The sequence below is a fragment of the Diadema setosum genome, chromosome 13 (assembly GCF_964275005.1).
Source record: "Diadema setosum chromosome 13, eeDiaSeto1, whole genome shotgun sequence".
Taxonomy (NCBI): Eukaryota; Metazoa; Echinodermata; class Echinoidea; order Diadematoida; family Diadematidae; genus Diadema; species Diadema setosum.
In genome coordinates, this window is record NC_092697.1 from 38,735,510 (window position 1) to 38,763,498 (window position 27,989).

The 27,989-nt window shown below is 38.9% G+C and overlaps 1 protein-coding gene across 1 annotated transcript; it reads left to right on the forward strand.

Moving 5' to 3' along the window:
- LOC140236735 (ubiquitin-protein ligase E3C-like) lies at positions 1–27,918 on the forward strand. The gene is made up of 22 exons (XM_072316662.1): positions 1–241; positions 3,038–3,147; positions 5,032–5,085; positions 5,616–5,825; positions 6,328–6,440; positions 7,398–7,549; positions 8,338–8,488; positions 9,079–9,326; positions 9,671–9,819; positions 11,132–11,313; positions 11,857–11,943; positions 12,672–12,826; positions 14,078–14,301; positions 15,697–15,804; positions 17,080–17,253; positions 18,563–18,704; positions 19,357–19,601; positions 20,188–20,309; positions 21,549–21,639; positions 22,092–22,190; positions 23,705–23,992; positions 24,782–27,918. The coding sequence occupies exons 2-22, from the start codon at positions 3,082–3,084 to the stop codon at positions 24,950–24,952; spliced, it is 3,231 nt and encodes a 1,076-aa protein (XP_072172763.1). The 5' UTR covers positions 1–241; positions 3,038–3,081; the 3' UTR covers positions 24,953–27,918.
- The last annotated feature ends 71 nt before the right edge of the window (positions 27,919–27,989 follow it).

The window sequence follows — 27,989 nt, forward strand, 5'->3', positions numbered from 1 at the left end:
TCATGATTGCGGCTGGTCCGGAATGTTCGCCGCAGAAGTGATATGAGCTGAGTCTGCTCTATGGGATTCAAGATTCGAAAGCTGATAATTGTATGAAAGAGGACGAGTTGATTCGGTATTCCCCACCTGCCTGGAAAGTTCAGTTCTGACTGAGTCTGTCGTTGAATAGCGAAGAAATCTACCGTGAAGACGAAGGGTACAGCGTAGCCAGCCTGTCTGCTGTGTAGGGCGGTGTGTGTAGGTAGGTCGTATTCTCACCATTTTCCTCCTCGCTCGGTGGCTCCCGATCGCTACATGAGCAGTAATAACGCCGTAATCACTGGTAAAACTGGCTAACCCTAAAATGCCAAATGCTAATGGAACAGTAGCACTTGCGCCCAATGGCCGAATGGTGTCCATAAATACAGACTTAGTCATCAATGGGCAAAATATTAGTACGAAACGAAACATATAGGATTAGGACATTTTCAGTTCACATCAGTTAGATCAAGTTGACTTGTTTATTACTATTAGTCGATCAGTAAAGTTTTAAAAGGTTCACTAAAGCAAACTGTAACGAGGTTGCCTACAATAAGTTTAATGAGTTAGAGTCTATAGGGGTCTAGGCCTACATTGTACATCTATTTACATAACATTGGTAAATTTCTTCAGGAGAGGTGGCCTTCGTCATGTTCGCTCTGATCTTTGATTTGGCATTTTGGATTTGCTGATCAGAAAATGTAACATTAGTGGTTAGGGCTTTCAGCTATAAAGCCACCTGAATGAACGAAAGTCTCCGTACTCAGTCGCCACGTCTGCACTCAAGCATTGCCGCGCCGCCGCGCCTGGCGACACTCACGTCAGTAATCGCTCGCATTTCAGCATTCGCATGGGTCGTTTGACATTGCATTTAAATCCATGATTTTAGATATGATGCCTCGAACCGATTTTGCTCAAATTTCGTGAGTAACTAGGAAACTTGTGAAGCTTTATGGACATAATCAAGCGAATTGCCGCAGTCCTTTCATTTTCGCGTTGCATTGCAAAAAAGCGTGGAGACTCCTTATAAGGTTGCCCCGGGGGTTACTTATAAGGGGGGCGGGGTTACTTATAAGGGGGACGGGTTACTTATAAGGAGGGGCCCCCCTTGTGAGTGGGTTTCCCGAACTGACGTTAGTGTTTATCAGTTTGCATCCATGGAGAGGCAAGTGCTTAAGATTTCTAGATATTGAATTAGATTAAATTTAGCTATAGAAAAAAAAAAGTGTCATTTTGATTAAATATTACTGGCAATAGAATTCTACTGCTCATCGCTCATGCATGTCCTAATGACACAGATGACAAGACAGGTGAGTAAAGAATTTAACATGCAACTAAATGCAGTATAATTTCTGAAATCACACGTACTTGCTATTGACAATTCAATTTATAGCAAGCCGCCCATAATTAGACCATAGCACAATCTGCATCCAAAGTTTGATCGCCAGCTGCATGTATAGTAGTGGGTGTCCAACACATTGACACTGTACATTGAAACTGACACCCCTCTATTTATAGCATTGCGCGTAAAAGAACAAACTTTCACACATGAATGGTTTTGCATTCTTCACTGGGGATTTGATGATGCCGAAATACTGAAAAACCCAATAAACGGGATCGACAGCAAAGCAATGACACCGTAGATTATGAATGCACATTTGAAAAGCATTTGTATGCATATCACACGTATTGTCAATAGAGGGTCGGGGTGCTGGTTTCAAAATTACAGCACAACTGAGTGTGTCAAATAACAACCCACACGTTCGAAGCAGTTATCTTTGAGCGTGTACCGCAAATCACATTTTTTATGTGCTCTTGTGAATTCAGAGTATTTTCCTTACATGTTAGTAAAATTTCAGGCAAATTGTGAGATATTTTAAGTATCTATTGGTAGAAGAAACATTAGGGTGTCAATGAGTTGGACACTCAACTATACCTGGTACAATATTGTAGAAACCTACATATATGCTCTTGCCTGCTGTCGAATCTCGTTACAGGAGGTCGAACTTCACTGGATTTGGTGCAGGGTTTTTAGTGATTCAAAGCTTTAAAAGATCATTGAGTTGCTGAAAAGGTAGACCCTACAGTCTACTGTAGATCCTACATATTTCCATTTGTGTGCCTTAACCATCATGTGCATTTAATAACAGATGTACAGCAAGAGAAACAAGTTACCTTCTCAATATTTTCAGCATTTTGTACAACTGTACATAATTTGTCATATGAAGAGAGAAAATAATTGCAGGTGACATGGTGTTTTAGCAGGATATATGTGACCGTGCATCACAAAACAAACAAAAAGTCTCACCCCTTGATTTGTACATGAGAACTCAAAAAAGGTGAAATTGGTCAATCGAGTCAATTTTCAGTTGTTTATATTTCCTGAAAGGGCTATCCTTTTACAGTATTCTGTAGTTTGGGATCATAACATGAATGGGAAAGTGTTTTCAGCAGTTTTTCTACAACCCTTTTTTGGAGGAGAGTATTAGAATGATCAGGTATGTCTTAGTAAAAGTAGGCCCCTTTTCATTTCTTGAAATCCTTTGCACACTCTTGACTTTCAAGTCTAATAACTTTTGAAGGGATATTGCTACTGCTTTGAAAGTTGGCATTAATCATGGACAGAATGTGTTAATAGTTCTAACATGCTCAATTTCAGCTTTCTCATAGTCTCTTCATTGTTGCTCTGGTGGTTTACATCCTGTGTTTTGTTCCTTTCATCGCACTGCTTGGTAAAGATTAAACGCTTGAATAGACCCTGTACTTCAGAGCCTCTTTTTCTCAGTTCACACTTTTGCAGAGTGAGAGCTTTCTTGGCAGTATATTTACATGTAGGTACATGTAGGTTATGGGAGTCCATTTGAATTGAGTTATACATAATTTTAAAACTTGGAGTTTGTTCTTTCAGAAGCTGCCCTTAACTAAAATCCATATTTTGTGATGCAGGGTCACATATTATTATGTAAAAATACCCAAATTCAAAGTTTATTTTGTTAATTTTATTTTTGTTTGTAAACAGTGTAGAGACTGCTTCGTTCCAGCTGCGACAAAGGAGGAGCCAACATGTATAGTTTTGACGGTGACTTTCGGAGGAGACCGGTGGTGTCATTGAGAGGAGCCAGCAAAAAGGTTAGCCCCTGTCTGTCAAATCACTCGGACTATCAGCTGGTCCTACTGGACATTTTCAGTGTCATTCTGCCGTGCACAAAGTGCCTGCAGTAGTGGTGACTCGCGAAAATAAAAACCTTGCAAAATATTCGGCATATACAGTAAATGTACATGGCTCAATCCAATTCAATTCGATCCTTGTATTGATTCACAAAACTAACATCAGTTGGAGGCTGTTTTTCAGCTTGTCCATGCCATAAACCTGACATAGATACAAGATACAAATAATACATAAAACTGTGTAAATAAGTAAAAAGATCATTAATATTCCTAGGAGTCATAATGAAAATAATTAAAGTACATGTAGTTATGAACAAAGTTGATTATAAATACTATTGCAAATCATTATTTCATAAATTTTCTTTAAAAAAACGAATACATGAAATGATTAAGTAGAGATTATTGCAAAAACATTTCCAAGCAGTTACAATTACACATTATATTTCCTGTAAGTTGTACATTGTATGGCACAAAATCACCCGGAATCCCCCGGTCTCTTGTCCTTCTCTCATCATATCCATGAACTGTTAAAAATACCTACCTCTGTAACAAAATCCCTTCCGTCTAGGTACCAAGTCACCATCACTGTAATGTCTCACCAATTTATCATCTTAATCTCATTTATAATCACTCTGTGATTTAATTTGTAATGTGATACACATCTTTACTTGCTTTCTGGGGTAAGAGGTAATTCAGTGTTATGAAATGTTTGTCTCAAATTACAATTGTACCCCTTACAAATGTGTAGTATTTCCTTACACTTGGCAGAGTCAATTGATAAACTGCATAATACCTTGTATACCTAATGCTTTTCCTTGCATTACATCTGTTAGAGATTTTTTTATGTTTGGGAAGCTTTTATCTTGTACCTTCATGAAATGGTGCATGCCTATTGCTGAGCAGGGTGTGCAAAGTTTGCTGCCCAGCATTGATATATTAACTAATCTCTGCATTAGACTTGACGTACAAGAAGTTCTCTCCTTCGATACTGATGAACATGATTTCTAAGTAATTCCAAGAAGTTGTCAATGTTGGATAGAATATAAAAGATTGAGATTTTAGTCTGATAACTCTCTGTAGAACATGGGATGTACAGATGGATGTACTGTATATGACATTGCCATGCTTTCTGCTCCTCTGTAAACTGTTGTCACAAACCATCAATATCACTGTTCTTGATAGTGATAATAACAGATTTGTCTACTTGTGCCATGTCCATCTATGCGAGGTTTACTGTAATCTGTCAGCCAGACAAGTATGTGTGTGAAGCATACATTTTAAAGGTACTGTTTACAGTACCTGTGGGTGATTTAAAAAATGTTTGAGATATCACATTTAATGCATACATGTATGTGTTAGTCAGTTGTATCACAAAACATCTTACCATGTAAAAATTTTGCAATAAAGTCTAGAATACAGGCTATAAGGAGATATCACTGTTTTTCTCAATGAATTGTAACTGCGGACAGTTTACTCTCGAAACATTTTTTCGTTATAACTATTGTTCACAATTTATATATTTAAAAATACTTAGCATTATTATACGGATTCAACTTCTGAGGTTGGTTGTTTCTATCTCCAACTCACATTTTAAAACTATTTTGAAGCACTAAAGCTGGGTTATTGTTTCATGTGCAAATGGTAAATTATGCCTTTAAGCAGTCAACTAATGTGTTGGTCAAACACCTTGGTTCTCAAGATGAACTGTGCAGTATATCATGTGAATTCCTTTGTGCTTTGAAATTATGAGGGTTAGAATTACTTTCAAAAAATGGATCTTATCTTCCTGTGTTGAAAGCTGTGTGAATTACATCTTGCATTGATGTGTGTGCTATCCCCCAATAGGAGGCGACTGCATCTCTGTTACAAAGAAATCAAGAAGAGAGACGGAAGAGAGAAGTAAGTTGTGTAATAAAAGGTATCTAAAAGTGCTTTCAATGTAGATGTTGCCTGGAGTCTGGTAATTAAAAGTGATATATTGATTCTTATTTTTGGTTTATGTCCTTGTGTCATATATGCAATCATTTGCTGAGGCATTTAAATGCATTATCTCTACTTTCTGTGGAGAGTAATTTTTGTATTTTTTGGTCGCACATTTTCATTTACGTAGTTTCATTAAGTGTATTGTCATAACGTCCTAAGATGGCATGTGAAACATTTATGTACAATGTAGTCCAGAAAACATCGGCTTGACTGTTTACCCTGTACCAGTACATTGTATTGAAATTTTGCAGTCATTACTTAGCATTCTTGATGAACTGTATTCTGTTCAGTGATGATTGGCTGAAAAGATATGGCTGACTCAACAGAGCAATTTGGAACATTATGTAAAAAGGCAATGTTATTTTGATTCATGATGTATCAGTGGGGACATACAGCTTGTATGATTAGTATTTTTGCTTGCATTTTTGTTTGTTGTTTATTTACAGGCAGAGAGAAACCGCCTGAGAAGTGCCACGAAGATACAGTCATTTGTGCGGGGCTCCCTCTGTAGACACAAGCTAAAGAGAAGCCACCGACGGGAGTGGGATGAGAGAGTTACAGCCGCGGCCAGAGAGCTGGTCGATGTCCAGACAATGTCCAGTCTGCAGAGATTATTGATTCACTTCTACAACTCCACAGAAGACATGCAGAGATTGGTAGGGACACAAGATTCACTCTTTCTTCATTTTAATTGAGGCTGTCATTCAAAGCAAAGTGTATGATGTTTTGTGGGTTCTTCAGAGTGCTCCCACAAATATCCTCCTCAGTTAATATCTGACTCATAACTGCCTGAGAGTACTCTCAGAAAGTACTGTAGATCAGTGGATGATCAAAAATAATGTACTATTATGGCTCCCTAGTAAAATATCAATGTCATGATAGTGAAATGTAACTTTATCTTCAGACAAGCAGAATTAGACATGTAATTGGTTGCATTTGATATTTTATTCACAAGTATGGATACAGTCACTGTGTTTGCAACTAAAGACACCTGCCCCATATCATTTTCATCAATCTGAAAAGCTAAACTCTTCTCTTTGAAATGTGATTTATTCACATTTTCTAAGATCTTTTTCTTTGCTTTACCTACCTGAATGTGAAGAAACAATTCCTTGACATGGTCACATCTCATTCTCTACTGATTGTCTTGCATTCCAGAACTGGTTGTGCCAGTGCCTCCTGAAGCAGAGAGAGACCAGCATCCGATTGTTACAGCAGGAGCACCAGACTTGGCTCCATCAAATGATGCACATTTTACAGATGTGCTGCAGGTCAGAGAGTAATCCTGGTTCGTTTTCAAAATCAATGACAGTTTCCACAGCAGACTGTGTAAAGCTGCAGTTCTTCAGTGTCAGACGAATGCTGCTCTATGCCAAAATGGAGTAAATGTTTAATTCATGGCTATGCTCCTTGACTCGCAACTGTTGGGTTGAATGGGGAGGGAGGGTGGGGGGGGGGGGGGGGGGGTCTCAATGTTAGTATTGTAATACTTTTCAAATCTGTGAATGGAGAGCCACTAGGAAACATCCATAGTACATGTAAGGGACTGAAGTTCACACTAGCATCAAGGTCAGCTTGAAGTAGAATGCCTCACCCTTGTTAATTGTAATCCATCCTCACCAACTCACCTCCTTGTGAGAGTAAAACAAAGAACACGTACAAACAAATCAAATAGATTCATGAGCAAATCAAGGTGCTGTTGGTTGAACCCTTTGTTTAAACACAGCTAGATTCCTGAGAGTGAGGATTCTCCCGTCTGTCTGTCCAGAGACGGAAGAATTTAGATCTGTGGTGATGCTTAAAATGCAAACGTTGACACTGTATAGGAATTATATATAACTATATAAAACTTACTTTTCATGCCTTCATCACTTCTCTCTCTCACCTCCAATATTTTCCAACCTTCTTCCCCTTCTCCTCCCTGGTTCATCTTCCTTCCCCACCGACTTCCGAACTCTTTACCTGAAGCTCAATTTATTCTTCCTTACAATTGTCTCTGTCTCCTATCCTGACTCCCTAGATGCAACATCAACTTCCAGCTCACTGCTTCCCTTTGACTCTGACTATATGGCTCCCTTACCCTCTCCCTATGTTGCTTCCATCCTTCTCTCTCCTCATTCTATTGTCTTCTTTCACATCAGTCCTCTCAAGGACTACATACACATGGTGTTACCACAAATCTCTCTTCCTATTAACTCTTGAATCATCTTGATATTTCTTATCTCCAGACTCTTGGAAGCTCCTTCATCCACACCTGTCCCCATGCCCCTCAGGATGCTAGAGGTCTACACTGATCTTAGTACCTATCAACAGTATGGAATAACCGTGGAAGATGCAGTCAGGATCGTAGCATCGCTACAAATGCATCTCGTCCAAAATGGTGAGTCATTCTTCCATTCTTCCAGTCCATTGTTGTTGTTGTTGTTTTTGTCTTTTGGGAATAATTTTCCACTTATATAAAATATACAAAGTCAAATGACAGTAGGTGCTGGTGTTATCTGTATTAATTTGTTTGGCTGATTTGAGTTGGATTTGGACCATATGTATGTGGCTGGTGATGGTCGTATGAGTTTTGAATAAACTAAGAAGTATCATTTATAATTATATGCAACTATTTCTTTTTTTTGGGGGGGGGGGGAGGGGGAAAGAGTAAAATGATGTATATTTTCGTACTGGTAAACTTGTTATAGTGACAGATTCACACCATTTTTTCCAGGATATTCCAGGGATTGGTGGACAGTGTAGAACAGGAAGAGATTTTGACCATGTACTGCCATTGTCCATGCTAGACATATTTTTAGTGACAGTGTAAGGTGGGGGAGAAATAGAGAGAAAATAGAACAATAAAATGCTTTATGTGCATTAGAACATCAAGTCATGTACAGGTATTCTTATGAAAGAAACTGGGGGGTAAACAGTAGGGTATAACAATAGTGGACTCTTTAACCCATTGAGGACGGACTGATTTTGCTACAACACGCATTTCCCATAGACTCCTGCCCAATTATACTCTCGACTCGTCCTCAACGGGTTAATAGAGTGCTGATTGTACCTAAAAGATACTTAAAATCTAATATTCACAGTAGATATCAGACTCATAGAATGAATACCTGCTGGATATCAAAGCTGTCATGTTGTGACTGAGGAAAATGTTTTCTTTGTGCAAAGGTTACTACAAAAGTGTGAGATGTTTCATCAATGAGAGACTTCCTCCAGGCATCGACATCACTCGACCTCCTCCCATTGCTCAGACAGCCTTGGACCTTACACTCAGACCTGTCCACATCACAGCCACTAGCCCAGCACTTAGAGGTCAAAGGTCAGTAATCTCACATGTCTGATCATACACACTACCATATGCCCTAACATTGTATGAAAATGAAGCTATGCAACCATCGGAACTGCAAAGGATCACTCAATTCTTCAAACTAGTTCAAATCTCTGAGTGATATCATACTTGTAATACTCAATAGACAGAAGTGATAGTAAAGGCAGTTACCGAAAAGATTTGCTATCCTACTGACTTTTTGTTCATATGATATCCTGATGTTGATAGCATCACTTTCACAAGTTTTGTAAGCCTGAATATTTTTTCCTTTATTCAAACTTTCCTATAGAGCAGATGCCATAAAGTCTGATAGTATTTATAATTGTGCCACTATGGTATTAACCAGCATCTTCAAGTTATGATGGTTTGTATTCCAGCCATGAGGTACTGAAGTCTGTAGTATTGCATATTGTAGTTAATTGGGATGAATCCTGAACAAGGAGCTGTAATAGGCTCAGTTATCTGACATGCATTTAGATTGATTGGAATATGTGTGGAATAATTTTAAGATGTGATGTTCTTGAGATGTGTTCAATGAATTGTTGATGCAACTGTTGTTTGTTTGTTTGTTTTGCCAATAGGAATCTAGTCCTGTGTTCATTGTGCCAAGAACTGCTATGCAGACAGTCCTCAGAACAGATCAGTGAGTTCCTGATCCCAGCCCTAGCCCACAGGAAGAGTGGCATTCAGCCAGAGCAGCTGGTAGAAGCCCTGGTCCCAACGGTCAGTAGTGGGGACATGTCACTGGATAGTCAGGGAGTACAGCTTGGTGTGGAGCCGTCACCATGGTTACTATATGCAGTCATGACGATAGTTGGGCCATATATTGGTGAGTTATTGTGTGTGTGTGTGTGTGTGTGTGTGTGTGTGTGTGTGTGTGTGTGTGTGTGTGTGTGTGTATGTTAGTAGTAGGCTTAGCTATGTGTACTGGCATGATGTAGGCTGCCTTTAGAGATAACATAAGTAAATGTTCAAACTATGGTCCAAGACACATAAAATATTTTAGAATGATAATCATACTATGCAGTAGTGATGGTATTAACAGATAGGAAAAGACAATCTTGTGACTATTCTATTAATTTCATGTGACACAAACAGATTTGATATTTCAATGAAAAGGCTGTCTAGTCATCTAAGATTAGTGTGTACTGTTGATTCCTCCCACCACTGTAGATGAATTCTCTCCTGATCTTGTGATCCGATATCTCCTACTCCTGAGGGCTCTCCTTCCCACCTTACCCAGTGCTGACAGACTCCACCTCATGATGATGGCTGATGATGACTCCGACATGGAAGAGGACTTGGAGAGGGACATTGGAGAAGTAGGTCAATCTGGAAAAAATTTCAGTGAAATATCCCCAACTGTAGCAAACAAACATACAAAGAGCTATGAGTAATCCTTTGTGTCTATTAACAGCCAGGGGCCCGTTGCATAAAAGTTACTATTACAGTTGAACCTCTCTTATCCGGCCTCCCTTTATCCGGATCTCTCTATTTTAGGACGCAATCTCGCTGTGATTTTTTTTTTTTTTTTTTTTTGATAATTACGGGAGGAAAGGGGGATTCCCAACTCCTTGAGAACTCCTACACAAACACGCATGAATTACATATTACTTCCAACATTAACATACACCTCTATTTTGGGGTCTGTTACTGAGTGTAACAATGAAAAGGTTGCAGTATACACATTACTACATGTGGTACTACAATGGGCTACATCAGTACATGTGTATGTATATGTACATGTATAAAGCATTGAGTCTCCCGTATCCGGCCAAATCCCTTATCCGGATGAGCCCCGGTCCCGACTTGTCCGGATACGAGAGGTTCAACTGTATTGTAACTTTGCCATCCAATGGTAACTACCATGGCAACAATACTCAACAACCAATCAAAATCAAGAATTCCATGGAAGTTACCATTGGATGGCAAAGTTACCATAATAGTAACTTTTATGCAACGGGCCCCTGATATGGACAGGAAAGATGATTTGGGGAGGAAGTTAACTTCTCTAAAGGTCAAGGTTGAAAAAAAAATACCGCACTATCCAACAAACACGCATAGGAACTGAAAATGACCCCCCCCCCCAACAAATGACCTACATACCTGGGCCCTGTTTTCATTATGAAGAGTTAAAATTGATTATACAGTTGATTTCAACTGTAAGTCTGTGGCAGCCTGTGTGGTAAGGAAATTTGAAATTTGAAATTGATTTTATCTTTTGATAAAACGGGACCCAACGCAACTGGTATCATTCCTTTTGTAATTGATGTAGGTGGATGAGGAAAATTACCACTTGGTCTATTCTCACTTGTCTAATGCCGTTTTGGTCTCATCCAACATGCGATGATCGAATGGGTTTAGCTGTTTTGGTGTTAAGATGATGTGCTATAGTGTGTTATAGTTATCAAATCCTTCATTAAAGGAATCCTGTACCCTGATTGGCCTACATAGCATCATGTGACCAAACATATCATAGCTATGTTGAAGACAAGATGACAAGATGACATCGTATTCATGGTATAGTGCACAATATACCATGAATATGATGTCATGTTTGCGGTATAGTCATTTGATAGCGTGAGTATTTGTTTACTGTGCCTAAACTGTCTTACATTTCTCTTTTCATCACAGTTTGGCAATGCATCTACCATCTCAGAGATCCGAGAACAGTGTGTCAGACAGGTCAACTCCCCGGCTCATGTCAAGTGTCTGATCGCCACGACAACACAGGGCAATGTCCCCGCCCTCACAGCCCTCTGTACATTGTGCCACGCCTTGATGGTAGACCACAAACTTCATGTACCCAGGAGCAAGTATGTCACTCCATTTTGACAAAGTCCTCTGTGAAATGATTATCCACAAGTACAACCCTCATAAAAGTAATGACTCTTATATTCAGTATTATGCATAATTGGTATTGATGTAGTGGACAGTAGGGGAATCCCCACATATTAGACTTTACTCCAGACACTTTGTGCCATGTCAAACTCTGCCATGCAAGCATTTCTGCATGAAACCATTGAATTGTCATGTGAAAAGCCTATGACTAAAGTACCTCAGCATAACTAATGCCTTGTCATTGTCAGTTGCAGTAAAGACTTGATTAGCAACCAGCAATGAACGCATGAGGAGAATAAAGAAATAGAATACCAGTATATGAGGTGTTGTAAAATGACATTACATTACGTCATTGTATCTACCCAGATACTTGAAATTATTTTGTACGTTTAGGATGATCCAATGACAAGCAGAGCTGATTTCTCTGTAATACCTTGTTTGTGAGGACATTTGTATTTTTTAAAGTCTTTTTTATGAAGGAAATAATCTAAATTCCCTCATTATATCTCTGTCCACAGGTTGCTTTATTCACTAGCCATCAACAAGGCCTTCATCAGACATCTATGGTCAACTCTTAGAACAGTCTCATCAATATCTGTCACAGGGTGAGTGAGGGTGCCAAACATTTTTTTTTCTCCCAGTATCAATGAATCGAGAAGAGTTGTTGTCTTTCTTTTGATAGCATAAATCATGAAAGTCTACAAAAATCACCCCCCAAAAAAACCAAACCCCCCCCCCCTACAAAAACACACAAAAACAAAACAAAAATCACAAAAGTTCTACCTATACATTTTCATACCATGGGTGGAAACCATAAAGGCATTTCCATTGATTGTTCACTTTGTCACAAGAAAGGCAGTGAATGAAAAGTGTAGAAATTTGATGTACATTTTAAATGTTTTGTAGTGGCTACTGGACAGTCGGGAGACTTTTGTTTTTAGATGTTTTTTTTTTTTCCTGCTATTTGTCATGTTGTGGTAATCTTTTGATCTCCACACCTGTGGGTGATTCAATACCTCAATTTTAATCATGGTGAATGTGCTTGGGAGTTGTACCAGTTCAAAAATGTTATGGTCGGATGCCAAATCTCACCTTTAGTAGTAACTGATTCATTATTATAAGTTCATTATGTATAGATTAGTTTGACATTGAGATGGAGTGTTTGCAAACTATGCTTGTTACTGTCATTGAAATGTACTGGTCAGTAATGATGTATTAAAATGTGTACTTATAAGAGAAATTAAAAAAAAAAATCATGTTGTCCTAGCGGCTAGGGGCTTGCATAGAAAGCAGATTAATCAATGTTACATTTCTTTATTTTCACCATGTGCAGAACCCACATTCCTCTGCTCCAGACGATATCCCGGGGGATAGACCTTCCTACCAGTGACATTAACCGCATCATCCCCCTCCTGTCGGTCTTCTGTTCTCTCTTTGGTCACCTCCTGGTGTCTCTGCATGACTCAGAGTTTTATGGCGAGGATTCCGGTGAGTAGCATCAATCCCCCCTCCCCTTCCTTTCTGCCCCCTTCTTTAGAGGGGGTAGTGGTTTTACTGTCCACCTCAAACATGGAAGGTCTTGGATTCAAATCCCAGAGAGATCTGTTGCTTTATAGTGTTATGTCCCTTTAATTCAATGGTCTGTTCTGTTAGTAAATGTTTATTCTTGACTGATAACGGGTGATGCCATTGCCCACTTACATGTAGTATGTTTATAGCTGTACAAGTGTTTTAGTTTTTGTGTATCATACTGGTATAGTAAAACCACTGATCAGCTCCACTCTAAGAAGTGGAGCTGATTGTGAAGGCTAGAAGCAGAGATTTGTCACATGTAATGATCACCTACATCTCCAGATATGGCACTTAAAGGGAGAGAGAGAGAGAGAGAGAGAGAGAGACAGTCAAACTTGTTTACAAGGACCCCTCAGGGAAAACACTCGATGAGGTTGCTACAGTCAGGTGACCATTGTAGACAGGTTTTATTGGTAGCTGTGACGATAGACATTTTCAGTGTCCCATATGATTATATTTACACCATGATGCTCACACATGTATACACCTATAAAAAGTCACTATGTTAGGTAAACACTCTGCCCCTTCAAAGGATCACCAGTGCCTTAGCAGCAAATAGATGTACACTGTAATTGGCATTTGCTTGATACAATGACCTAAGAAGGCCATAGTAAGCTGGTTGCTTGACAGTCATTTTGTACACCTTTCAGTCTTCCCATTTTCCTTGGACTTTCACTGATGTGTTCCACGAATACTGCTGCATTAACTCAATCAACGCATATATGTTGGTGAACTTGTCCTTTAGGTGTAAACTTCCCCTGTTTTACTCCCAAGTTAAGTTGGAGTCATGCTCGCTAAAGATGATAACCATTACAACTCTTACTGATGTAATGCTGGGACAATGAGGTGACAATGAGGCGTAGAGTCTCTTGAGACGATTTACTCAAACTTTGTCTTCATGCATAGTTTGTACATATATTCAAACAGTTGTTGCACGCACCATGTAGAAGAGGTGTACTCTGTTTGTCGGACAATAAACATTCTTAATAACTTCAGAAGGTAACAAAGACCACATGCTGAACAGGCTGTGATCTTCTGTTATATATATAGGCAATGTAAGTAGCTGCTGCTTTAAGTTCATACCAAAATTTGCACCAATGTTGGCATACAAACAGTGTGGAGAATTGAGACCTATGTGACAGATGTCCCTGTCCCTGTTGTCTGTAGACCCAAACAAGACAAGTCTGATGCCCTTCAGTATCGAGGAGCTGGTGCACATGAGTCTGGCCCTAGGGAATGCCTGTCTTGGGATGGTGGAACTGGCCTACCCTGAGACCACTCCCTCGGTCACCTCAGAGTACTCTCTGGCCATGGCCAGTGTAGGGGTCAGACGGAGACTGGACCCCAAGAAAGCTGAGAAAGTCATGGCTACTTGGCTCTATGTCTTCAAGGTGGGTATGAATCAATCAATCTCAGTGACTTTACTCTTGTGGTCTGTGCACTGTATGGAGTGAAAAAGATATAATAATGATCAGTATTACTGGTAGTGGATAATTTGATACAACTCCAGGAATCCAAGAACTAATTAGATTAAATGTAATCATTATAGTCAGTCTTACTGTGATCATATGGATTTGTCATTAAGTTGGGCATTAAAAAGACAGCATAACACATTAGGTATGTAGGATGCACAGATACAGTTATGAATAAATTTGAAAATAGCCAAAGATTTTATGTTTGGGTCTCAAAGGTTGTATTAAAAGCTATTGCCTGGTGTTTGTATTTACAATTGTAAATGTTTACTGATTTACTGATCTGACATACCGATTTGTATGTGTCTAATGCTTCTGTTAAAGGTCCAGTTTACCTTTGGGAGCAGTGATTTCAAAAATGTTCAAGATATCACATTTGATGCATATGTGTAGGTCTGTTGTATCATAAAACATCCTACCATCTGAAATATTTGCAATAAAACCTAAAATATAAGGAGATATCAAAGTTTTTCTCAATAAACCGTAACTGTATACGGTTTAGTCTGGAAACATTTTTATTATAACTATTGTTCACATTTTGTGTATTTATCAACACTTAACATTGATTCTACGGATTCAAATTTTGACAGTGGTTGTTTCTATCCCTAACTCACATTTTAGATCTATTTTAAAGCACTAATGCTGGGTTTTTGTTTCATCTGCAAATGGTAAATTATGCCTTTAATATGGTGTATGAATTGAAAGCTCTCTTTCCCCTGTAAGTGAGTACTGTGCTTACATTTTTCATTCTTTATCAAGTGGTTGAGTTTGTATAGAAGAAATGAGATAATACACTCTTCAAATGAGGGATTGAGTAATATTTATCATTTCAGTATGAAATGAATATGTATGTGAGATATATTATGGACTGTCACCAGATTTGATGACTCTTATGTGTAACTTTTACTGGACCAAATTCAAACTCTTCCTCAATATTTGTTGTCTTCAATTCTTGTATTAGCATATCTTGGTATACGCCATATATTTAGCGAGTCTGAATTTTCGTGAATCAGGACTTCCCGATGATTTCGCGCGTGGTTAAATTCGCGGCCATCGAGTATTGTACTGAACGGAGAAATGTATACATGCACATCACATTCACATTGGGATCTGAGTCAATGTTTTCGCATGTCTTTAAATTCGCAAAGAGCACCTAACTCGCGAAATTCTAAAAAATAAAAACCTCGTGAAATATTCGGCGTATACAGTATTCTCCTATGAATCAAGAAATGCTAGCGATGGAAAAAGGACAGGAATGAAATTGACATGTGAAAGACCAATATTTTGCTCTGCTTTTTGCTCGCTTGACCACAGGTCACCACCCAGCTGGTCAAGCAGCTACATGCCAGGGACATCCGACGGCCATTCTGTCCCCTGAATCACTGGCTAGCACCAAATGTCCACGTCTATGCAGATCAGAAGGTATAGCTAGACACAGCGCCATGTGTTGACTTTTTTTTTTTTTTTTCAGGGGCTTCTAGATCTCCTCCCCCAATACTTTGGCAGGATTTCCTCTAACTAGTAGTTTACCACAAAGAATAATGCATGCCTTCATGACATGAAAAATTCCATTTTCTGTCGCTATTTGCTGCATTTTATTTTTCTGACAATGAATCAAACTAGCCACCCTTGTTTTTAGTCTTTCAAAAGTTTTTGAAATCTTCCAATTTCCACACAGGATTTCAAAATGTCTTCTCTGTACCATATGACATTACATGTATTTTGGCAATTGCTGAAAACAGTTGCTGAGGTACGAGCTCTGTCAGGGTTGGATATAGATGCTATAATACATTGTATCATGTTGCAGGCCACCTCAAGACCTGTGAATGTAAAGCTGTTTGTGCAATCAAACTGTTTAAAATCAAATTGTATGATTGTGAGATGAGTTTAGATATCTTCAAGTCACCCTTGACGAGCCTCTAGAATATTTGTAAGCAAGTGAACATAGGACCTATGACTTGAAGCCTCTCTGTGAAAGTAGTGATAGGCATGTAATGCCTTGCCCATTGGCACTATTAATTCTACCAAGGGACTTGAACCAGTGACCTCAAGATTAAGCCCCTAATGGTCTTAAAGGTAGGGAATCCCATTTGCATGCCTTAAATGAAGAGTTGTATAAATACAGTGGTATGTTGAAGAGAGTATCATTTTAGAAACTCCCATAAGTATTGAAAGTGGAAGGTAATATTTAGTACATTTTTATTGACCGTTAGATTTTGAATTGAATTTTTTTCGGGGCTCACCGTAAATTCCAGTACATTAATAGGCTGCCTTTGCAGACCCATGCACTGCATGTGTGTCCATCATGTACATATTGTGAAGAAAGTTCATCAAAACTTACAAACATTTCTATAATTATACATTCTTGCCACACACTCTATAATCTATTATGTTATTACAGCAGCTCTTATACTTTTAGATTTGTGTTTATAGATAAAAGATACAGAAGACTGCAACAAAAAGACTTAAGTGTGGCTGACACACAAAACTACTGAGTAGTTGAGTTTTGTGCATTATTCAAATTGTAGATAACTGTTGACTTCCAAATTTCTCAGCAGTGGCCTAAACAAGTCCCCTGAGGTTCATATTTAATGTTTTGCTGCATTTTGGGAGGTCTGTAAAAGGTATCCCCTACCTTTAAACACTGAGCCTTAACAGTTCTTTGATTGATATTATCAATGCTTCTCCTTCTACCAGTCTCGTGGAGTGAGGGGTCATGGGGGTAGGATGTATCGCCCCAGACGACTCCAGCTCCTTGCCCAGCCCATCCCAGATGATGAAGAGGGACCACCACCATCCACCCACATGGCACGAAGACTGGTCATCTTGGCTGAGCTTCCTTTTGTCGTCCCTTTTGAAGAAAGAGTGCAGGTAGAGTGTTTGTTATCTTCACCGTCGGCGCCACGTTTTCAAAAGTGGGGGCCCACTTCGGGTTTCGTAAGCTGGCAAGCAAAAAAAAAAAAAGGTCTTCAGTGCAAAAACAAAGCCTTACCACGCTCACACTTCAAGGTTTCTATCTATTTCTTTCTGGTGCTACTTACGCACTTCCGGGGTAAAAAAAAAATAGTGGGGGACCCATACTGGTAACACCTAATGTAGTTCTTTGTATGGTGCAAAAAAGTGGGGGTCTTATGTAGTAAAGCTGTCAGGATTTAGTTCAGGTAGAGCGTATGTTACCTATTAAAGCATGTACACTACATAATTTAAAGATTCTTACAGAAATTACAAAATAGTTGAGTATTTTCATTTTGTAATTTTTCTCAATTGTTTGATCAGTATGTCATCTCATTTGCAGAAAAGGTGTATTTGTTTTTTCTTTATTTATTGTTTTTATTCTCTTTTGCTGTGAACATGATAAGATCTTAGACCTGAAGAAAGTTGAATCAATGATATCTACCAGATCATAATCTGTAGTGAACTTTTAACGATTTTGGGAGAATTACTTCTCTGTGCTTATGAGCTTGAAGAACACTGTTTTGCCTTGGAACACTATCAAAACTTGCTTTGTTTGATTGAGGTCTGTGAAGTCAGTGACATCCTGAAGCTGCTAGCATACACAAACCTCCCAATAAAACCTTAAATGTTGTAAGACAAAATACTCCCCTGAGACAGGTGGTTTCTACACACATGTCAAAATACAGTTGAACCTCTATTATCCGGCCTCCCTTTATCCGGATCTCTCTATTATCCGGACGCAATCTCGCCGTTATTTTTTTATCTTTTTTTAATAATTATGGGAGGAAACACACATGAATTACATATACTTGATACATTTCTTAATAATTATTTAGGTAAATCATCCCAAGAATTTATAAAAGAAAATGATTTCCGCTTGCAAACACGAACCTCTATTTTGGGGTCTGTTACTGAGTGTAACAATGAAAAGGTCGCAGTATACACATTACTACATGTGGTACTACAATGGGCTACATCAGTAGAGATGTGTATGTGTATGTACCATAGAGCTCTATTATACGGTATGTACATGTATAAAGCATTGAGTCTCCCGTATCCGGCCAAATCCCTTATCCGGATGAGCCCCGGTCCCGACTTGTCCGGATACGAGAGGTTCAACTGTACATGAAAAATGGTCTGCCAGAAATGGAAGTAGGTGGTCTCTTCAGACACTGGTCTCTGCAGGAGATAATTTAAGACAGCTGTTGTGCTTGGTGTCCATTAGGTATTCCGTGAATGGGTGGCGGCCGACAAACAGGAATCTCAAGGAGACTTTGCTGGTTTCCTCCCAGGGAAGAGCATCGACATCATCGTCAGGAGGAACTACATCTATGAGGACGCCTACGACAGACTCCGCCCTGAGAATGGTGGGTATATCAAACATGTGCACGGATCACCTAATAGTAGCAATGTAGGTCTTGGTCACTACTGTAAAAGTGGAAATTTTTGCGCATTTTGCGCAACCAGAAACTAGCGCGAAAATAAAAGCACATGAATATTTTTGCATGCCATATGTTCCAGTGGTTGCTGTCTTGATTCTGCGGAATTGAAAACGTGTGAAATTCTTCTCACCCGGCCAAGCGTGAAAAATTAGTCGTGCAAAAATATCCACTTTTACAGTATTTGTTTGTTTCTTTGTAAAGTGATGGTTAACCTGTTTGAACCTGTGAACACTTTTTAAGTGAAGATAAGTTTACTTCTTTCGGTTTTATGCTATTTTGTCAATTTTTTTTTTCTTGTCAATTTTGTATTTTGTATTTCAGCTGATACTGCTTTTTGTCATCAGCTCTGTTACTCTAATCAATAAATGATAAGCTGTCATATTTGTGATAATGCGAGTTAGCATCATTAGCGTTCATAATTTTTAAGTGATTAGAAGAAAACTGAGTGAGATCCTAGCGTACTAAATTGAATCAATCAGGCATATGTGATAGTCTTGACAAGTTTTGGTTTTAGGTTGAGCATTGGTAGCCTGTTGTTTGTGAACCGCCTTGACCGATTAATTGTTTGTTCTTACAGAGCCTGACTTGAGGAAAAAGTTACGGGTGACCCTGAAGAATGCCCAGGGACTGGACGAGGCTGGCATTGATGGCGGAGGCATCTCTCGCGAGTTCCTCTCACAGCTTCTACGGACGGCCTTTGACCCCAACAGGGGATTTTTTAAGACCACCACCGATGAGCTGCTGTACCCCAGCCCTCAGTCGGCCTACCTACTGGAAGACTTCACCAAACATTATTACTTCATTGGTAGGATGATGGGCAAGGTGAGCTGGGTATTTCAATGTGAGCTAGGTTTTTGAAATGCCCTCTCAGTGTATATGAATGGTGGTATTGAAATGCTGTATGCTTGCATGGTTGGAGATCATACTTATGCCAGATCCATGCATGATGTCATCTCTAAATGGTTTAAGTCATTTTACAAGAATTTGGCTATTGTTGGTTAGGTTTATTAATTTGGAATGAGATAGAGTGTGATGCAAGAAGCAGAATTCTGAAAGTTTTAGTTGGTCTTGATGTTCAAATGGAATGGATATCTAATCATTCCATTGGAAGAGAAATGTTTTAGGAGATGATATTTGGTTTAAAGGGAGGATGTATGTATAGTTTCCTGAACACTTTGGATACTCTTGTCACTAAAGATTCAGTTGAACTCTGTAAGTGACCTTTGACTAGTCTAATTATTCATACAGACCCTACTCGTATCTGTTTATGTTTAGATCCTGTATCAATTCATAAATTATTTTCATGTAGATCCAATAGGAGAGTCTGCTTATAAAGGTCCCTCATCACTCCATCTATGTGTACAGGTCTATGAGAATCTGTTGATGATATGTCTCATTATTCACACAGATTCTCTATGAGAATCTCTTGGTTGAGATCCCCTTTGCAAGCTTCTTCCTCTCCAAGATTCTCAGCCGTCATTCCAACGTAGACATCCATCATTTGGCCTCCCTGGACCCTGTCATGTACAAGTGAGTTTAGAGCTGGCTTCTGGTCATATGATCACTTGGGGATATTCAAATATTGTTAAAGGCTTTATTTACCATTTGCAGATGAAACAATAACCCAGCATTAGTGCTGTGAAATAGTTCTAAAATATGAGTTAGGGGTAGAAACAACCACTAAAAATTTGGAGCAGTAAAATTGATGTTAAGTATTGTTAAGTGTACAAAATGTGAACAATAGATATAAAAATTGTTTCCAGACTAAATTGTCTACAGTTACTGTTTATTGAGAAAAATACTGATATCTCCTTATATTTTAGGGTTCATTGCAAAAATATTGTATCGTAGGATGTTTTGTGGTTCAACAAACCTGTGCATATGCATCAAATGTGATATCTTGAACATTTTAAAATCACTGCTCTCAAAGGTGAACAGGACCTTAAAGTATTCAAGCTACAAAATGATAACGCTTAAATGGTACTACTCAGAGATATTAACAGTTCTCTCAGTTGGTTACCTTAAAAGCAGAAAAGCTTAAATGTTTTCCTCTCAGGGATAATCAACTGTCTTGTGGTTTATACAAATAAATGCACTAGCTATCGATGCCACTAGCCATTAATCACTTGACCAGAAAAATAGAAGAAGATAAGTACAGTGATAAATTGTTGGTAGTGTGACATTAAGCTAATAATAATGTGATGTTTCCTGTAGGCCTGATCTATCATATGATATGAGTCTAACTTCAAAGCAATTCATCAGTGTGAAGTTGAAATGCACATTAAGAATCAGGGGGGTGTTTCATCAACGCTTGTCAGCGCCGACAACTGTCGGCACTGACCAATTTCAGCAAAATCCTTGGTTTTGATTGGCTGAGATGCTCTGGTCACTGACTGTTACTATGGTGATTCAAGTTGTCAGCGCCGACAAACGTTGATGAAACACCCCCCTGGAAAGCCCTCTCAAGTGAAAGTTTATGTCCAATTTTCTACACATATTGTAAATTGTGCCCTACCCAAAATAATTACATTTTTAAATGTCACTAGTATGTGTCAAAATTCAGCTCAGTTTAGATGAAGCAGTGATGAGTAAGGATGTCATCAGATTTCTGTATCATTTGATTTGTTTAGATATGGATTGTTTCTTCAAGTAATGTCAAGAGAAGAGATTCTGGTTTATGTAGCTGCTGAAAATTGGAGCTAAACATAGAGGTTGTGTTGCTGTTATATAGAAGTCTTAACGTTCTTCTTCCATTCATCATATCTCCAGGAACCTACTTTTCCTGAAGCATTACAAAGATGATGTCACAGACTTGGATCTGACCTTCACAGTCATGGACAATGAGTTTGGGGAAGCCCAGGTAAAGTTGGATGCAGCATCAGATTCTTTGTGTATATTCTTCACATTTGTCCATAAAACACTAATGCCTAAAAAATTATGTGTATGAGTTTTATAGATAAGATAGATAAGAGTCCTCATTTGCACTTTTGCCTTGGATATATTAATCCTAAGATCCTACATTCATGAAGCTAACTGCTAGGAAAAGCTTATTTATAACTATTGAAGAAACTGTGTGTTTAATTGGCTTATGTGGAATTTTGTCAAGAGTTTTCTGAGCCAACATTGTATTGAAAAGAATGTATGAAAATTGTACAGACATCTCTTTGTCATGTGCTAATCTGTAAGTAGAACCGTAGCTCATGAAAGGATGATGCTCACCTGAGATACTGCAACGTTGTACGAACAGTCTTAAAAAGAGAAAATTCAATTGAATGTGATAAGTTTGTCACTTTCCACCTCATCAATCCTTAGGTCCATGAGCTGAAGCCGGGTGGGGGTGAGATCCCAGTGACAGCAGCAAACAGGATAGAATACATTCATCTCATGGCGGACTTTAGACTTAACAAACAGGTGAGATGGCATGGAAACAACTCTCTCTGGAAGTTGTCATGGTAACAGAGCAATATGATGCAGACTTGTGATGTTTCTTTTATGTGATAATTCAGTGATAATTCACAAGAGTAGTGTCACTCAAGGTGTAGCATTACCAAAGTGTAGTGGTAAAGATGTGTAATGTCACTCAAGGTGTAGTATCACCAAAGTGTAGTGGTAAAGATGTGTAGTGTCACTCAGGGTGTAGTATACCAATGTGTAGTGGTAAAGATGTGTAGTGTCACTCAAGGTGTAGTATACCAATGTGTAGTGGTAAAGATGTGTAGTGTCACTCAAGGTGTAGTGTTGCCATAGTGTAGTAGTAGAGATGTATAGTGTTACTCAAGGTGTAGTATTACCAATGTGTAATGGTAGAGATGTGTAGTGTTACTCAAGGTGTAGTATACCAATGTGTAGTGGTAGAGATGTGTAGTGTTACTCAAGGTGTAGTATTACCAATGTGTAGTGGTAGAGATGTGTACTGTACTCAAGGTGTAGTATTACCAATGTGTAGTGGTAGAGATGTGTAGTGTTACTCAAGGTGTAGTATTACCAATGTGTAGTGGTAGAGATGTGTAGTGTTACTCAAGGTGTAGTGGTAGAGATGTGTACTGTACTCAAGGTGTAGTATTACCAATGTGTAGTGGTAGAGATGTGTAGTGTTACTCAAGGTGTAGTATTACCAATGTGTAGTGGTAGAGATGTGTAGTGTTACTCAAGGTGTAGTATTACCAATGTGTAGTGGTAGAGATGTGTAGTGTCACTCAAGGTGTAGTATTACCAGAGTGTAGTGGTAAAGAAGTGTAATGTCACTCAAGGTGTAGTATTACCAAAGTGTAGTGGTAAAGAAGTGTGGTGTCACTCAAGGTGTAGTGTTAAAGAAGTGTGGTGTCACTCAAATGGTGACAGTACAGGAGTGAAGCGTTGCCATAGTTTGGTAGCACTGAAGTGTAGCGTCACTTGTGTGTGTAAGCACAGAGGCAAAATGTAGTGGTACAGAAATTATTTGTAACCCAAGTTTAGTAGCACAGAAATGCAATTTCACTCAAGTGCAATGGCACTGAAGCACAGTCTCACCCAAATAAGGTGGTGTAGAAGTGTTGTGTCATTGAAGTGTGGTTAGTGAGAAGTTAGTGTTATGTGAGGGTGATGATACAAGGCATGTTGTTGAATGAGTGTGGTGGTAGAGAAATCTCTCATTGTATGGTAAATGTGCAGTGGCATATTCACAGGATGTATTTCGGATGTATGTTTATTTTGGATAAGATTTTTACAAGGCGTTCTGTGGGAATTGTGGTGTGGAAGATTTCTGATGTAGAGATGTTAAAAGCTGTGTGTGGAAATTTTGTGCTACAGCATTGTGAAAGCTTTGTGTTTAGGTGTTGCATACATTACAGGGCAAAAAGTTGTATGATGTAGAAACTGTGTCAGTCACTATAAACTGGAATTCATATGAGTTTTCATACAAACCTGTGTTTTTACTTCCCCACCAGATTCGACCCCACATCCTGTCCTTTCGTCAGGGTCTAGCCGATGTCATCGACCTGGAATGGCTGCGGATGTTTGACCACCAGGAGCTGCAGGTCCTCATCTCAGGTGCCTCGATGCCCATCGACGTCGACGACCTACGCCAGCACACAAACTACTCTGGTGGCTACAAGGATGACAGCCCCGTCATCAAGAACTTTTGGAGGGTGGTAACCAGTATGACCAACGCCCAGCGACGTCACCTCCTCAAGTTTGTCACCAGCTGCTCTAGACCACCTCTCCTTGGGTTTAAGGTAGGTCTTGACCCTTCCATCAGCATTCACAGGAGTTTCTTGCATTTTCTTTCTGATTTCTCTCTTTTTTTTTGGGGGGGGGGGGTGAGGGGGAGGGGGGAGGAAGAATTTTCTTTCAAAAACAAAAAGCTTGATATCTTGATGTGTATTTTTATCTGTTGTGTTTGAGTAGCTGTGTCAGTATGTACCACGACTTGTTACCATCTGCTTCACATTATTGTGTGTGACAGACGCTTTTGTCACACACGGGCATTATGGATACAATACACAATATTGATAATGATACAGGTCAGAACTTTAAGATTTGATTCGAAATAGAAATGCATCTTACATACTTGATAGCAGTGATCACAATGGCAAAACTGCGCGCTCAAAGTTTTGCCAGTCTGACTGCAAACGTCCCAAAAACTTCTCATGAAACTTCTCGCAAAACTTTTCACTCTAATAGTGAAATTTCCCCAAACCCCGCAAATCTTCTCAAAGTTTCTGCAGTCTGAATGCTTGCAGCTGATCGTGATTTACATAATTATGTGCATTGTTCATGTAGCAACCATTAGCTGTCAGATAGCACACGCTTTTTTGAGTTCTCTGTTGCACTTATGTAGCAGTGACCCTAACGTTCAGAGCTGAAACTCTGAGAAATTTGGCTACTAATGTAGACGGATGAAAAAAACTTCATGAATAGTTCTTGCAAATGAACTTCGAGAAGTTTTGCCACAGTGGCTGCAGACTGTTTTTTGGCTAAAGCCTAAAGATTGGTGACCTCTTCCTTCCTTGTCTTTCAACCAGGAGCTGTACCCAGCCTTTTGTATCCACCACGGAGGCAGTGAGTCCGGCCGGCTCCCAACGGCCAGCACATGTATGAATCTCCTCAAGCTGCCTGAGTTCCATGATGAGAAGACGCTCCGTGAGAAGCTGCTCTACGCCATCGAGTCTGGGGCTGGCTTTGAACTCAGCTGAGAGCAGAGCAAACATGGACTGATTTATTTCATGATGTTTGATGGTGCTACTGTCGTGATCTCCACAGCAAGCATTATCACTTACAGGACAAACCGTGCAGGACTCAAGAAGTCCTGCAGGCTAATGGTTTGATGTAATGACCCAAACTGATGATGGAGTGGTGAAAATTCTAGCTCCATACTCCGTCCTAATGCTTCAACAGCAAGACTGGGCTGGTGATGGCAAAGAAATTGGCCCCCAGTGATGGATGTTTCAGTGGAGGAATGCAGAGAGAGCAGATGAGAGAACAAGGAAGGTAGGCCAGAGAGGTCTGTAAGCTGATAAAAACTGGCTCCTAGATGGAAGTGGAGAATAACTTAAATGAGGTTCAGATTAACCTTCAAATGTGAAAGAGCTCCTTTCTGGCTGAGGGATCTAGTGTGATATATTCTTCATTGAGTTCACAATTGTACAGAAACAAGTATGTAAAAAAAAAAACTCATACAAACTCCAGTAATCTTTATGCCGTGGCTAACCAAAATCATCTTGTATATCAATAAAGTGAGCATATAGTTATATAGCACTGAGCTTGCAAGTATATTGATTGAACTGTGTCATGCTCTTGAAAAGACATGTGCTTGAGACATGTTTGTCTTATTGAAACATGTACTTATGTGATTAGATGACATGAACATATGTCAAATTTATATTGAATGTTGATTCATACTGGAATTGTTTTGATATGTCTATGAAATCAATGAATTGATGTGTAGGGGATTGGGAAAGTCATATATAGTGACAATTTTGATTAAAATTTTACTTTCTTTTATTTGATATCTCTATTTAGTAGGTTATGATTCTACAGTGCAATGGAATAGGACCTATGTACCAAGTTATGGGGTATTCTGTGTGTATAGTGAAACGGTTAGCAATTATAATGTATTTGGATGTCGAAGTTTGAATTGATTTATGCAACATGCCTTGAAATTCTCTGACGTACAACTTTGTGGCACATTGAAATATGTGTGTGTTGAATGTCTACAGGTGTTGGTTTCTAACTGACACCTGTTTGCATTGTCTGAGGTTGAGTGTATTATCAAAGGAGCATGTGGCCAATTAATGAGACAAAACGTTGACTTTATCGTGGTGGCCATGTAGTAAGTTGCATTATTGTACTGGTGGCTGGTGTGTATTAACATTATCTGGAGGTTAGGAAATTCATATCTCGCTGTGAAAAAAAGTAATTTTCTGTTCTCATCAAGAGAATTAGACAGTACAGTATGATAGAGCACAGTTTCGTTGATGTGTGATGAGTGAGCATTAACTGGGGAATGTCTTTGCTGGATATGGAAAGTCACCGGTTCAAATCTTGAGGTAAACAACTGATCCTATTTACATGTATATGTGTGCATGGGGAGGGGGAGTCTACCTACTGTTCTCATATCCTATGCAGTATTTGCATTCAAAACGGTTAAAAAAAACTTTATTCCCTCAGAGAACATACATTGTACATGTGCAAGATCCCTGTATGTTAAGCCCTGCAACCAGTGAGCTTTGAGGGTCAGAGGTCAAAGGTCAGAGTATAGGTCGAGAATGAAGCTTTTCTTCCTCATCTCTTTAGACAGGCCATTAGTGATTACCAGTGGATGCCAGACAGTAGCAGGCCAGTGTATTGTGTGAAATGACTAGATGAATGGAACAATAGTTGGAATATGATTTTCACACATTGCATTTTGTCCCTTGAGACTTTTGAAGCTAACAGCAAGGGGACCATACCAGTGGACATGGCATTTTGAGTGTCATAGCTATCCCCTGATTTTATTCCTCCATAAAAATTTCTAGACTGAGAATATTATGAACAAGGGAGATGGACATAGTCTTTAGTAATTTTGTCTTGTCAACGATATTATTAACGTAAGGCAGAAATGATAATGAGAATATGCTGTATTATCACGTCACTTATGTATTCTGTCATCTTTCAGTGTTTAGACGAGTCTTCATCACCAAACAGCTACCAGTATATTATACAGATGGTAAAAGGAAGTGATAAGATGGTATAAAGATATAAGTATTGACTGTCGGTGTGACCGACAGTGTTTTCATATAATTAAAAGATAAGTGCTTATTTCTTTTGTGTAGGCTTTCATTGTCACAGAAGAATAAAGCATCAAAGGTCTCACAGCCTCATGTCAAAATGTTTGCCTTCTGAGAGGCGTAGTATGCATTCATCTCGATTTATTCTAATCATTTAGATTCCGCAGAAACACTCTGCAAATGCAAGTGGTGTTGATGTAGTGTAAGCATTATTACACAAAATGACTCTAAAAAAACAACATGGTTTTGCAATGATGTAGGTATTTCAGCTTTATTTCTCGTAGTCATATCTTAAAAGAAGAAGGTTCTGTGATATCCTAATGTTTAAGATATGTCAGAATGGTAACCAAAACTCAATGGCAAGGGTATATCGATTGCATTTATTGCCAATAATTAATACATCGTTGACAATGCACACCACTGAATGAAACATGTCACTGTACACTCTCATGTCCGATATATATATCTATGCTAGAAAAGTTACCAAATGAAATCTTATGATGCATGCTTATGCTACATACATGTATTACCAAGGCATGAAAACATTCGCTTTGTTTCACGAGTTTGTGCAACGAGTGAGGTGAAAAGTGCATTGCTCAAGTCGTGCTGAAACGCATGCTTTGTATGCATTTTGACATAAAGAATATATATATATTTATCAGCCAAACTTGATTACAATGCATTACGTTCCATGTCAAAGTGGAATGTTTATGGATATTTAAGAGTGTTTCTATGATGTCCACTAATAAAGATTTTTATGTGTAATGAACTTGCATTCTTGTTTTGCAGATTTTGTTTAGTCGTTGTTGTCCGTGGTGCCCTGTGTTTAGCTAGCTGCTGTATTATCTCCCCAATACTGGTATTAATACATGTCTTGTATTCATTTATGCTGCAGTTTCTGGAGGTTATACATGTAATGAGTATGAAACAAACATGATATAAGTCTAATTGTAATTCTGTCTCT

What these genes read in the sequence shown, in the direction of transcription:
- LOC140236735 (XM_072316662.1), top strand. Translation starts at nt 3,082, where the DNA reads ATGTATAGTTTTGACGGTGACTTTCGGAGGAGACCGGTGGTGTCATTG. An exon ending in GATAGTTGGGCCATATATTG is followed by an intron (nt 9,327 to 9,670) that starts GTGAGTTATTGT and finishes CCACCACTGTAG; the next exon opens with ATGAATTCTCTCCTGATCTT. An exon ending in ATGAGTTTGGGGAAGCCCAG is followed by an intron (nt 21,640 to 22,091) that starts GTAAAGTTGGAT and finishes ATCAATCCTTAG; the next exon opens with GTCCATGAGCTGAAGCCGGG.